This window comes from Phyllostomus hastatus, unplaced genomic scaffold (genome assembly GCF_019186645.2).
Source record: "Phyllostomus hastatus isolate PE091 unplaced genomic scaffold, TTU_PhHast_1.1 phas_contig_159, whole genome shotgun sequence".
NCBI lineage: Eukaryota > Metazoa > Chordata > Mammalia > Chiroptera > Phyllostomidae > Phyllostomus > Phyllostomus hastatus.
In genome coordinates this window covers 29,497,669-29,509,987 of record NW_025333640.1, presented here as the reverse complement: position 1 = coordinate 29,509,987, position 12,319 = coordinate 29,497,669, and the positions used below count along the sequence as shown (strand labels likewise).

The following is a 12,319-nucleotide window of genomic DNA, read 5'->3' as shown; positions in this document are numbered from 1 at the left end:
CTGAAGGTGGGGAGGGTGGGAGCGGCCGCCGCGGCGGAGCTCCGCGGGCATAGGCTGCAGACCGGACAGTGGGCCTCACGGGGAAGCTGGGTCGCATCCTACCTGGACCATCGCGTGTTTTACAATACAACCACACAACTCATGGATAGAGAGGGACAATAAATCCATCGGATTTTTTTTTTTCTTGATAGGAGGGAGCTCCTAGAGACTGGCTAAGGAAGCCACGTCTGACTGTGTCATAACAGTAAATCCATTCTGTGGAGCAGGTGTCTTTTTCAGCGGAAGTCACGCGCCATAGACAGAGGGGCTGTAATGTTCCCTTTTCACATTATTGAGCTGGCAATCGCTGGTCATGGCTGCAGTCCACAGAACTGGGTGTCACACACACAGGGTCTGGCACAAATCACGCCCCCTTTTTATGACAAACTCTCTTATTACAAAATCATAAGCATGTACTTCTGCAACATAACAATATCACACTCAAGCACACCATAGGACATTTAAGGTGAAATGGTCAAATGAAACTACAAAGTGTCACACCCAGATTATTACCCGACCAACCACACTCATGCGGGCGTCACATCTGCGGGACCCTGTGTTCTTCTTGGAGGGCTCCCCCAGAACGAGAATGACCATGCTCCCAGCTCATGACTACTTTAAAGAACAAGACCCATTTTTTCCCCCCAGGAAATGCATGGAATGTAACCTTTCATGAATACAAAGTTACTTCAAGTTTTCTAGATACAAGGACCATCCCGCTATAAAAATAACAGCCTGTCTACCCCTCCCCCACCCCGTACGTCTCTTTCTAATTATAAGACAGCACAACCATTCCAGACTACTAATGCGAGAGCAGGAAGTAACTCTACTGTTACGGACATGTAGAAAACACGTCAGTATTTCACACCATCGACATTCGTAGGAGCGAAGTCTGTGTATCGATCTCCCTTTGTTTGACGGGATCAAGTGGAGAGAAGTCACCAAACAGTCAGGTCTTGGCCTCATGACTCTGCACAAACATTCCGGCCAGAGGCGTCTTTGCACAAACGGCCGACAATACGTGGCAATAACGTGCAGGAGAAAAGGCTGCTGGCAGTGAGGGCTCCGGTGGGGCTCTCTTTCAGCTTCTCGGGGTTTGTGACATTGCTTCCTTTTTTGATAACCAAGTTCTCAGCTACGGAGGGAACTCGATAGTGAAAGGCAAACAGCTGGCTGACGACAGGGTGACTCTGCAGTCAAATGAGCTGGCGGGAAGAAGGACTGGGCAGCAGGGGGCGCCCTGCCCCCGTGCAACCCCACCGTGCAGCGGACCAGTGAGTGAGTCCTTCAGCTGTTCGCTCTGCCTGTCGGCACGGGTCGAGGTTTGGTGTTCCTCTCAGAAGAGTGGGATGTGAATGACCTAGCTCTCCTACATGAAAATTCTTTGGCTACTGGAAATCGTCACATTCTCCAAGAGAATAATATTCTGAGTGGAATAAAGAGATAGATGTGTTTAAACCTTTTGAGGGAGAAGGGAGTAACCACTAGACTTTAAAGATGCTGAGGGACTAAGGCCACAAGACATTTTTTTTTTTTTTAGATTTCTAGGTTTAGTAGGGTCAACCACCAGCCTGCAAAGAGAAACCCTCTCGAAATGTCACAGTTCCCTTCGACCAGGCAACCCGCCCTCACTTTGATTTCTGAGAACATTGGGAGAAAAATTCAGCTAGTCCATGGAAGAAACACGTGTCCATTGGATGGGGATCTGTCTTTGGTTTCCAGAGTACACAGGCCCCCCCCCCCACCTCCCGCCGTGTCCCTGCTTCTCCAAGCCCTCCGCTGCAGTAGGGACGCCGAGACCACAGGCTTTCTGCCCGGTAGTGACTGCGGGCAACTCAGGTTGAGCCAGTTTCTCCACGGACTTTTCTCTTGTGCCCTGTTCAGACCTGCGGACCTCTTAAGATGAGATATATATTCTTGCTTGATCGTATCAACAGATATTGATTGGTGGCCGCAGAGCAAATGGCTCCACAGTAAGTGCAAACGTCAATAGTAACGAAGATGAGGAGGTCTTGGATCGCTGAGGTTCCTGACAAAAGCCACTGGATGAAGCCCTTGAGGGGGAGGCGTGGTTCAGAGAGGTGTGAGTGACCTTGGCAGGTGGCAGAACAAGCGGGTTTTGCCATTAGAAGGCTCAGTAATGAAGGGCACCCTCTAGGATCTGGACTCGCTAGTTTTGGGAGGACAATTCAGTGCTGTCAAAGACTCGGCGTGGAGGAGTGCAGCTAGGCACCCAAGGGTCTTGAAAAACAACCGTCCCTGTGACCACAGGCCTGGCCTCGTGCGAGGGGCAGAGACGTGGGACAAAGGGAGAGGTAAGTGGTGAGAAACTCATTCCTGCTGCTCAGAGTGAATTTAGGTTTCAGGCAATCCAGACCTTCTCTGCAATCACGAGTGTTTAACTCCTTAACACATATACACGTTCACACACACACACACACACACACACACAACCAGGTCAGCTCCGCACCCGGGGAATGGGCACTGACTCGGGGAGAACACCCACGTTCCTATCCTGCCGTCCTCCATCCCGACTCCCCACAGGGCAGTCCTCATACCGCCCTTTAACGACCGACCGTCACCAAATGCGCTTGCTCCTCAGTCCCGGCCCTGCAACAGCCAGATGAGGGGCCTCTGGGGCTCAGAGCAGCGCCCGAGGAACCGTGGGTCCCTCCCCTTAGGAGGGTGGTTTCTCTGTGTGTCTTTTCCAGCCTTAAGGAAGCAGTGGCCTCTCAGATCACTTACAGAGACAAGCTCTCACGCCGCCATGTTAAGCAGCATGAGTGGCCATCGCATACGGGACAGCCCACACATTTTTCTGAGAAACCCTACCCCTGGGGCCTGCAGTGAGCTAGGAAGGTCGCAGATGCTGGAGGTGGGAGATCATAAATCTGGGCAGTATTCTGGAGTTGTTTCCTGGCCATGGTTTCCCTAGGAGACTTTTCAGGCAGGACGCCAGGTGGAGGGGGGCAGAGAAAAAAGGAAAGAGCTGTGGATGGTCTGCAGTACAATTAGATCTGAGAAGAGAAAACGGGGCTAGCTCCTCCACAGAGGACTCTGCCGTTAGCCTGAACTGGGTATTATCATCCGAAGCACAAACACAGGTGTTGCCATGACGTCAGAGGAAAACACCAACACCACTAACAACGGTGGCCACACTGATCACTCCAGAGACCTGCAGAACCGAGGCCTTTTGTCCCGAAAGGTGGGAGAAGAACGTGTGTGAGTGCACACACAACGGAAGAGACGGGCGATCAGAGGAAGCCAGGCTTGGAGACAGAAACGGGGAGAGATTTAAGTGAGAGCGTGTAAAAATGCTGCCGGAAATCACCCTGGGTCCTTGCTCCATGGAGGGTGTGACTCTATAGCTCACCTTTTTGATGAAGGAGTTTTGATTTAATGGGATTTCTTGGTGTTCAGTCAAGGGGAGGCCGTTTATTTTGTATGCTTGGCAAGAATTTTCATCTAATTTAAACTCGTAAGTATAAGGAAGAATCCTATGTTGGTTTATCTGTCAGCATGTTTGATTCTAAGAGCATGGCAGCCGTGGGGAGGTCAGGGCACTGACCAAAACTGCCATTAGGTACCATGGTTTTTCATGGGACCAAACCCAGGGCCACAAAGGTCCAGAGATGTTTCCACCAGAACGAGAGAAACGCCGGAAACAAGACCAAACAAACCTCTTCGGACAGAGGCTTGCCTCCACGGTTACCATGACTACCAGGTGGTGTCAGAACAGGTAGGTGCCTTTGCCACTAGTCGCCTCCTGCCTTCTCAAACTCTCCACTCCTCCTGCCTAGATGGCACCGTTGACACTGCCGGGGTGACAATCCCTGGACACTCCATCAAGGTCCAGGTGCTGTCTTCCTGATCGGGGCCGGGGGGGCGGGGGGGGGGGCTCAGCTCCTCCCAAAGGGACCAGCCACACAGGAGGTCACAATGCCTAGAGGTGACTCTACATTGTTCTGAGGGAACGAAAATGCTCTGGTTCTAGTCCATGGCCTCCGTGGTTGGGGGGCAGGGATGCTGATTTCAAGTTAAGAGTTGGGCTGTTGCCAGGCAGTTAGAACTCACCAAGGAGTGTCTGGACAGTCTCCAGCCCCAAAGACTTTTTCTCAGTACTGCCACACAAAATCTGGTATTTGGAGTCAATAGGAACTTCCTACTTTTCCTTTCTAAGGCCCCAGGGGGCAGCAGGGCTGGGGAAAGACCTCCCACCAAGCAGGAAGAAGGGCTGCTTAGGGGTCAAGGTCACGTTGGAAGACTACAGTCTGGAATTCTCTTTGGTTGTGGAGTGCCACAGATCAGCCTCAGGATTTGCCGGAGAAGGGAGGGACAGACTCTTGTTTGAGCACCAAATCAACGTGGTTTGTGCGCCTTTCTGAAAAACGACTAGCCAGAGAAATAGCAGTAAATGCTAATGGGGCTCAGGGTGTGGCTGGGAAGTTTAAGCAGAAATCCCAGCAAGGGCCGCCTGAACAGTTATCTGTTTCAAAACAAACACACCTGTGAGCCCCTAGTTAGGCCGCTTGGGCGGAGTCTAGTACTCTGGGCAGGTGACTAGGTTTTAGCCTGTTTTCTCTGCAAGCGTCAGGGCACCTTGTGAGAAGGTTGGAGAAGCTGGAGACCTGCACTGTCCAATCAGGAGCTCGTCCCAGTGGAGAGGCCCGGGGGTGTAACAGACGGAATGCCTGCACAGGGCTAAGTACAAAAAAGAATGCAAAGCAGTTCATTTACACTTTTTGCATGAATTACATGTTGAAATGATACTATTGGATGAAAGAAAGAGGTTATTAAATTATTTTTACGTGCTGACTTTTTTTACTTGCATTTCATTTCTGATGGACAGTGCTGGTCTAGACACTCAGGACAGAAAAATGCACATCAGCCAATACATTAAAGTTTGCCTACACTTCTAGAAAGTTTCCCAACCTTTTGATACCCTCTATGAATCATGGGGTCCCCAGGTCTTTGGTGGGAGGTGGTGAGGAATGCTGTGGGGGAAGAAGGGCTGTTTCTATTTCTTTTGCACCGTTCCATGCTGGTTAAATTTTTTTTTTCTTAGCTACCAAAGTCACAGGAGAATCCTCTAGAAACAGAAACCTTTGGTAAGTGGAGAACGTCATAGACTCAGGGGGTCAGGTGCACCGGCCTCTGCTGAACCTCCTGGGCCCCTCAGCATATCTGCAGCTCCCTCTAGCGGCGGCAGCGGCGGCATGCAGTCCATCCCTGCGCCCCGGGGGAACTGGCAGGGAGAGAGAACCCTCGCTAAGCAGAGGGCTATGCACCCCTGCAGGCGTGTTGTCTCTGTGTATGGAATGCAAAGCCTGTTTCCTTTGCTGTTGAATTATCCTTCTAATTCCACTTAAGACCAAAATTTGTTTAGGGCCAAGCTGACGAAGGAGGGGTAGGTGTTGTGGGCCAGGGCTGACCGAGAAAAGAAACACCTTGAACGAACCACTGCCCACAAAAACACCAGGCCTGGCGGGTGTCCAGAGATGGCAAACGTAGTGACTAACAGAGGGTTGAAAATGAGGGGAAGCCAAGCGACTCCTACTTGGGCTTAAAACTTCAATTCCTGAGATACTCACGCTCAGCTACACAGGAGCACCCAATCTCAACAGACGTCACCGTATGTTCTACACCCAGCAACCCCGCCTCCTCAAGGTGGGAAGGCGGCCACCTGCCGTCCTGCGAGACACGGATGCCCCTGGGCCAGAAGGCGCCTCGGGCACCGTCTCGCCCCACCCCTCCACCCCTCCACTCCACAGGTGGACAGGGAGAGGCCCGGCTCGCACGCAGCTCCTCTGGGCCTCCGGACTCCTGGTTCAGTGCTGTCTTCACTCCTCCCTGAAGGGGACGTTTCTGAAGGCGGCAATCATTTCCCTCGCCTTGCAGCCTGCTTGGAAGGTGTCACCTGGGCAATGGTCGAAGGCGGCGGTGACAAGGGCACACCCAGCAGTGTCCCCCCATCCGGCACGGTGCTCCGTGCCTCGGCGGGCAGCGAGGTTCTGCGGCGGAACCGAGCTCTGTGTTTTGGGTGAGTGTTAGTGTGAGGACGGTGGGGGGGAGGGGGGGAGCCTCGTCTGAGGTGCAGAGAACTCGGGGAGGGAAGCCCCCTCTCCTGTCAAGCCCTGCGGCAGCCCAAAGCAACCCTTGACCGTCCGGAGAAACTGTTCCCGTCCTTCGTCCTCTCTGCCCCGGGAGAGTCTAAACAAACCCATTACAAAACTGCCCGCTGGAAAAATAGCACATTTCTGTCAGAGCTACAAAAAAAGAGTGCAAACATAAAGAGTTTCAAAACAGTGGTGGTGTGTTGTATCCATTGGGTACCCCTCCCCTTCTCTGTCTGTCTCTCTCGTGACGTCACCAACTCCCCTGCTGTACCTTTTAGACCAAATGTTCATCAGATCACACCTCCCTCCTCACCTGGTGTCTAGACCTGCTCAGGGAGCCCCGGGAAGCAACCTGCAGAGGATTCGCCTACACCCTTCCTCCAGGTCTGGCGGGGGTAACAGAAGTGTGTTGGAATCCAGGTAGAACCTGCACTGTGGGGACACGGGCTTGGAGGTGACTAAGGCCACCATCTCCTGCAGACGCTGCCTGAGGTCCCAGACCCTGCTCCGGCCTTGGGGGAAGCCCGTACAACAGACGTTCCACTCTCAGGAACGATTCGTGATATCTGGTCTTAACACGGAGCTTGTGATTCCAGCTACAAGCCCTACTGCCACGGAGAGTGGCCTTACTGCCCTGGAGGGGACCTCTGAGTTCAAAGACGGTGAGGCCCAGACAAACGAAAGTGCCTCCCTAGAGCTTCCTTCTCCTGTCACGTGGACCCCCCACGGCACCGGGCAAGAGGCCACCAGCGTGGTGCTGCAGACACTGATGAGCAGTGGCCTCAGCAGGTTCACAGCTTAGTGTCGGGGTCTCCGGCACCTGGGAAGTTAAAGATCCACTGGAAAGAATTCGGATTCCTAATGAAAGCTGGCCTTCGACTCGGTTGGGGTGCGGAGGCACTCCCCAAAGCCACACAAGCTGCAGGCGGGGAGCCGGGACCCTTCATCTCAGAGGTGGAGTGCACACACGCCAGCCACAGCGGGACCCGGCACTTCTGAACACCGCTCTCTGTAAACGCTGGCGTGAATCAAAGGAAACACAGAGGCGTGAACCTAAAGGAGACTACACACGGTCTTTAAAAAGAAACCACCAAAGAAATCAAACATCAATTGCAAAACAAACAAACAAACAAAAAAAACAAGACCAGGAAAAAATTGAAATGAAAACCGAGAAGCCCTCAGCGCGTCCTTTCCGTCTGGGGTAGGAGCTTCTGAAGGGTGAGTGTGTCTACGGCCGCGTGGGAGGGGAGCTCAGCTTTCGGCGGCGTCCAGCCTGCCGAGGCCGTGGGCGCTTGTCGTGGAGGCCGGGAGACCGCGTCGCCGGCCCGACTCCGGGTATTGCTTTTCGCCACCGTTCCTGAGTGGAGCGCCCTGCAGGGGCCGAGGTGTTCTGGAGGCGTGTGTGAGCCTGGCCCGAGTCGCAGGGCACCCCTCTCTTCTGTCCCCGTGGGTCCTACCGTCCCTGTGTCCCACACTCGCCAGTTCACGACTTCACCTCCTCGCAGTCTTGGTCGGTGGAGAGCTCCAGGTCCGACAGTCCGACCTCCATGGCCATGATGAGCGAGATGTCCGAGTCGCTGCTCACCGCGGGCTCCGGCTCGCCTGCGAGGAGAGAGCAGAGAGCAGAGTTCAGGGCCGAGGGGCACTGCGCGGCCTCCTGTGCGTGGAGACTCTTTCTCCGACTGCCCGGGAGGGGGGTGGGGAGCCGGGGCCAGAGCTCCCCGTGCAGCCCTGACCCCACACTGCCCTGCCCCCTCTCTCCCTCCCACCCTGTCGGCCTGGGGAAGGCAGACCGTCCAGGGAATCGGCCCCTCCCTTTCTATACACTTGGCCCCAAAGCCGCCCCCAGCCCCCCGCCCCTCCCTGCCCCCCCCAACTTTGTAAATATGTGAAAAGGGCAAAACCAAGGTCCTGGGAGCCCTGGCTGGAGTCCCCTCCGGCCGCGCAGTCGGCCGCTGTGACGCCGGACCGAGACAGGGGTCGGTGTGCCGGGACTGCGTGGCCCGGACCTGCACAGGTTCCGTGCTGGTCAACCAGAACCGGTGGAGATCTGTCTGCCCACTTGAAGAAAGGGAAGGAGTTCCTAGTGGACTCTGGGCTGTGTCTCAGGATGCTAATTATTTCAACGCGGTCGCCTCGAATAGCATTTCTTTGACGGTCAAAAGAAGATATTAGAACAATGGACTATTTTGTAAAAAAAGAATAGAGTTAGAGCCTCTTCTCACACTATACCCCTACATACATTCTAAATGGATCAAAAAGCTCAATGTAAACAAAATAAACTAATGAAGCTAGAAGAAAACATATCTAAGTATATATGGTAAGAAATTCTATATGAAAAAGCAACTGAGCAATTCACAGAAGATTGATACATGTGAATAAAATTTTAAAAAATTAAAAGCACAAAAAATAACATCAAAGGCCCAGATCACACTGGGATTGTTTATAAAAATTTCACAAGGGATCATATTTTTAACACATTGAAAGCTTTTTAAGTCAACAGGAAGACTAACAGACAAACGGAAAAATGGGCAGATCACTACGGAACAGTTCACAGAGGGTATCTCGAAAATGACCAAGAAATAGATAAATGAGCTACTCCTTTTGTTCACGAAATCTTTGCTCTTCAAAGAAGATAGCCTGGTTGTTAAGGGGACACTGAGGCAGGTACTTTTACAGAGTACATGTAGCACTGTGAAATGTTCACCCAGTGACTTCGTCTCCATAATGTATTATAAAGAAATAATCAGAGATGCAAAAACATTCATTTAATCATTATATATAGCGGCAAATCATTCCACGTAAACAAGTCCAACAATAAAGAATATCTAACAAACCATGTTACTTCTTTTAAAGGGTATCTTCTTTCTTACAACGACTCAGGTGACATTTGCCGCGAATCTGCGGTTACGTAAGGACATGCTCGCGGTCTACCGTGAAGACAGAAGCATTCGAAGCTTTTTATGCAGTGAGGCTGACAGAGAAAGTTAACTGGAGGCAAAGACACCAAAAAATGCTGATAAGTGTTGTCTCAAGTTTTATGATTTTTATTCACTTTCTTTAAAACTTGTTTTCAGTCGTACTCCCGAACCCTCTGCTACACACACACACACACACACACACCATTCACTCACTCCGGGCACACGGAGCCCCACTCTGTGTTAAGGACGCGCCAGGTGCCAGGGGCGCGGTGAGAGCGGGGCGCACCCTGTCCAGCACAAGACAGTGGGATAAGCACCAGGCTGGAGGAGGTACCTGGTGCTGTAAGAGCAGGGTGGAGGGCTCCTTAACCATCCGCTGAGTCAAAGGTCTCCCTTAGGGCGAGATGTCTAAACAGACTCCTACAGCGTAACTCTTATTTTAGCCAGAGGAAGGAGAAGGAAGAGTCTTTTAATGTATCAATAGCGCACAGAGACGCCTGGAGGTGGCAGGGAGCCCTTGGACGGACACCGCGTCCTATTGAACCGTGGCCGGGACGCAGGGTCCAGCTAGGGAGTACGACCGGGGGAGTCAGGGGAGCTCAGCACCGTAAAAGGCGGCCTTAAAGATCTCGTATGTTCCATTACCCTGCGAGAGAAACATGCAATTAAAAGACCAAACACAATGTCTAAGTCCTGACGGAGGCTGGTGGTTACAAAACGGTGGCTCTGATAATCACCAATACGACTTGCCACATGGTGAGGTACAGGGAAGAGTCCGTCATAGTAATATTGTGACTTTCACATGGATCTAGTTAAAAAAACAAAACAAAACAGGTGGCACAGAGCAAGCGCGGACTTTGAGTTCTGTGGCGATAGCTCCCCGCCCCTGCGCATGTAGCTGCTCCTTCGCTCCCGGCTCTTCCGCCACCGGCCGCCACGGATTTCACGGACGCGTCCCCACGGTGCTGGTTTTTACGCTGGAATGCGCGAATTCCAGCGTAAAAAGCACAGAGGGCCGCGGGGACTGCTAAAACTATGGGCTGCTCAAGTCATGGTGCTATTTGGGAAACCGACTGTCCGGCACAGCGCAAGGCGAAGATGAACTCGAATCAAGAAAAACAGATTTGGAAAAAAAAAGTTTTTATGATGTGACATTTGCATCAACCACATTATCTAATCCTTTTCCATTTCAAAACTTAAAAAAAAAAAAAAAACATGATCGGAAGACACTTGAACTCGCTCCTTACGGTGCCCCAAGTTTTTAATTGAACTTGGACTGTTCCATGATTTTTAGAAGTAGGGCTTCATCCTTTAATCAAGGCAGGTGTTTTACCTTCAGATGACGATTATGCGAAGAAAGATGTTGTCACCTAGACGTTTAGAAGGTTCTCTGTGGGTGAGTTTTTAAAGTGGCTGTTAATATAAATTTTACCTTCTTCCCTGCAAAGGCTAACATGAAACAAATGCAAAAATACAGTGGCCTTTATGGAATTCTCACGACAGCCCTTTGATGTGGGGATTATCAGTATGGCTTTAGAGATTAAAAAAAAAAAAGACCTCTTAGTCCATTTGACACAGTCGGATAATATTTTCCTTCTCTTGGGTTGCACGCATTGTAAGGACATTGAGAAAATTTAAACAGGGAGTGATGCAATCCGCTTACTATTTTAAAAGATCACTCTGGTTGTTAAGTGAAGGATAGACTGGCAGGGCAGAGGGCAGAGGGCAGAGGGCAGAGGTCGTCCAGAGGAAACTGTTGTGGAAAACATATGAAACATGAGGTGGCTTGCTGTGGCAATAGGAATGGAGCTAAGGGGACAGGTGGAAGGACTGTTTTACAAGAAGGAAATGCAGAAAAGTGACGGACTGGACGAAGGCGACGGGAGATGAGAAAGCAGAGTAACTGCCACATGCCTGGAGCAACACAGGTACTCCTTACTGAGCTGGGGGAACTGGAGGCCGGGTGGGTGGGGATACAGGTTGGGAGTTGAGTTTTACAACCACGATGGTAGCAATACACAATGGAATACTACTTGGCCATAAAAGAAGAAAAATTTACTCTTTGGGACAGCATGGATGGACCTAGAGATCATTATGCTAAGTGAAACAAGGCAGTCAGAGAAAGACAAATACCATAGGATCTCACTCATATGTGGGCTCTGATGACCAAAGGGAACTAGCAAGCAAAATAGAGACAGACGCATAGATAGCAGGCTGTCAGCCTGGGGGGTGCGGGGGTGGTGAGTCGTTAGGGGGTAAGAGGTCGACCAAAAAGGAAAAACGACTCATGGACATGGACAACAGCGTGGTGATTGCGGTGGGGGTGGGGGAGGGGTAAAGGGGGATAAAGGGTAATGGGAAGAACACAATAAAACAATAAAAGCGTTTTGCACGTGCGGTGTTCGAGGTGCCCGCGCATCCAGCGTCCATGTGGAGTTGGAGCTAGATCCAGCGCCTGGAGTTCGGAGGAGAGGACCAGCCCCTCGGTCCAGTCGGGAGGCTGGTGCAGAGAAGGCGCCCCGCCCCTGTGGGAGCAGATGCGGTTTCCCAGGGAGAAGCTGCGGAAGGGGACGGTAATGCGGGGGCAGAGCGCCCGGAACGCCGAACCTGCAGGCGAAGACCCAAGCTAGCGCCTCGACCTGAGCTCTTTGGCCCACGTGATGTGTTTTTATTTTTCTTTGAGTGTGAACCAGTTGCCATTATTTAAAAAGTCAGGTTCTTTCACATACAAAGTTACAGTCCAAGTTTATCTTGGAAGAAAAGTGTGACAACACGTGCTGGTTCCCAGAAGGAAGCCGCGGGGGTGAGGCTGGAGGGCGCCGCCCCAGGGCGGAGTCCGCTGCAGCGGCGGCGGCTCCGGGGGCCCTGCTTGGGCCGCTGCAGACACTGGAGTTTCCGATCTCATACCTGGGGGCAGCCTGGAAAGGGTCACTTGCCATAGTGTCATTGATTCGTTTCCTTTTTCCCCCTTTTCAGATTTATTTTATTTTTTAAAATTATGTTATTTTTTATATCCTCACCTGACAATATGTTTACCGCTTCGAGAGAGGGAGGAAGGGGGAGAGAGAGAGAGAAAACCACAGATGTGACAGAGAACATCGATCCATCGCCTTCCCTGTGCACGCACTCCAACCGGGGATCGAACCCACAACCTCTCGGTGAGTGGGATGACCCTCTACCCAAGTGACCCAGCCAGGGCCCCTTTTCCCCCTTTAAATGTATCACGTTTCTGTGCCTCCTTTG

General features: G+C 51.7%; 1 protein-coding gene across 1 annotated transcript in view; it reads right to left on the bottom strand.

Annotated features, from left to right (window-relative positions):
* Window positions 1-7,209: 7,209 nt before the first annotated feature.
* RNF150 (ring finger protein 150) overlaps window positions 7,210-12,319 on the bottom strand; it is a 165,515-nt gene continuing 160,405 nt past the window's right edge. Inside the window, exon 7 of the mRNA XM_045830975.1 lies at window positions 7,210-7,757. Coding sequence (XP_045686931.1) covers window positions 7,639-7,757 — 119 coding nt within the window. The 3' untranslated portion in view covers window positions 7,210-7,638. The remainder of the gene's footprint in view (window positions 7,758-12,319) is intronic.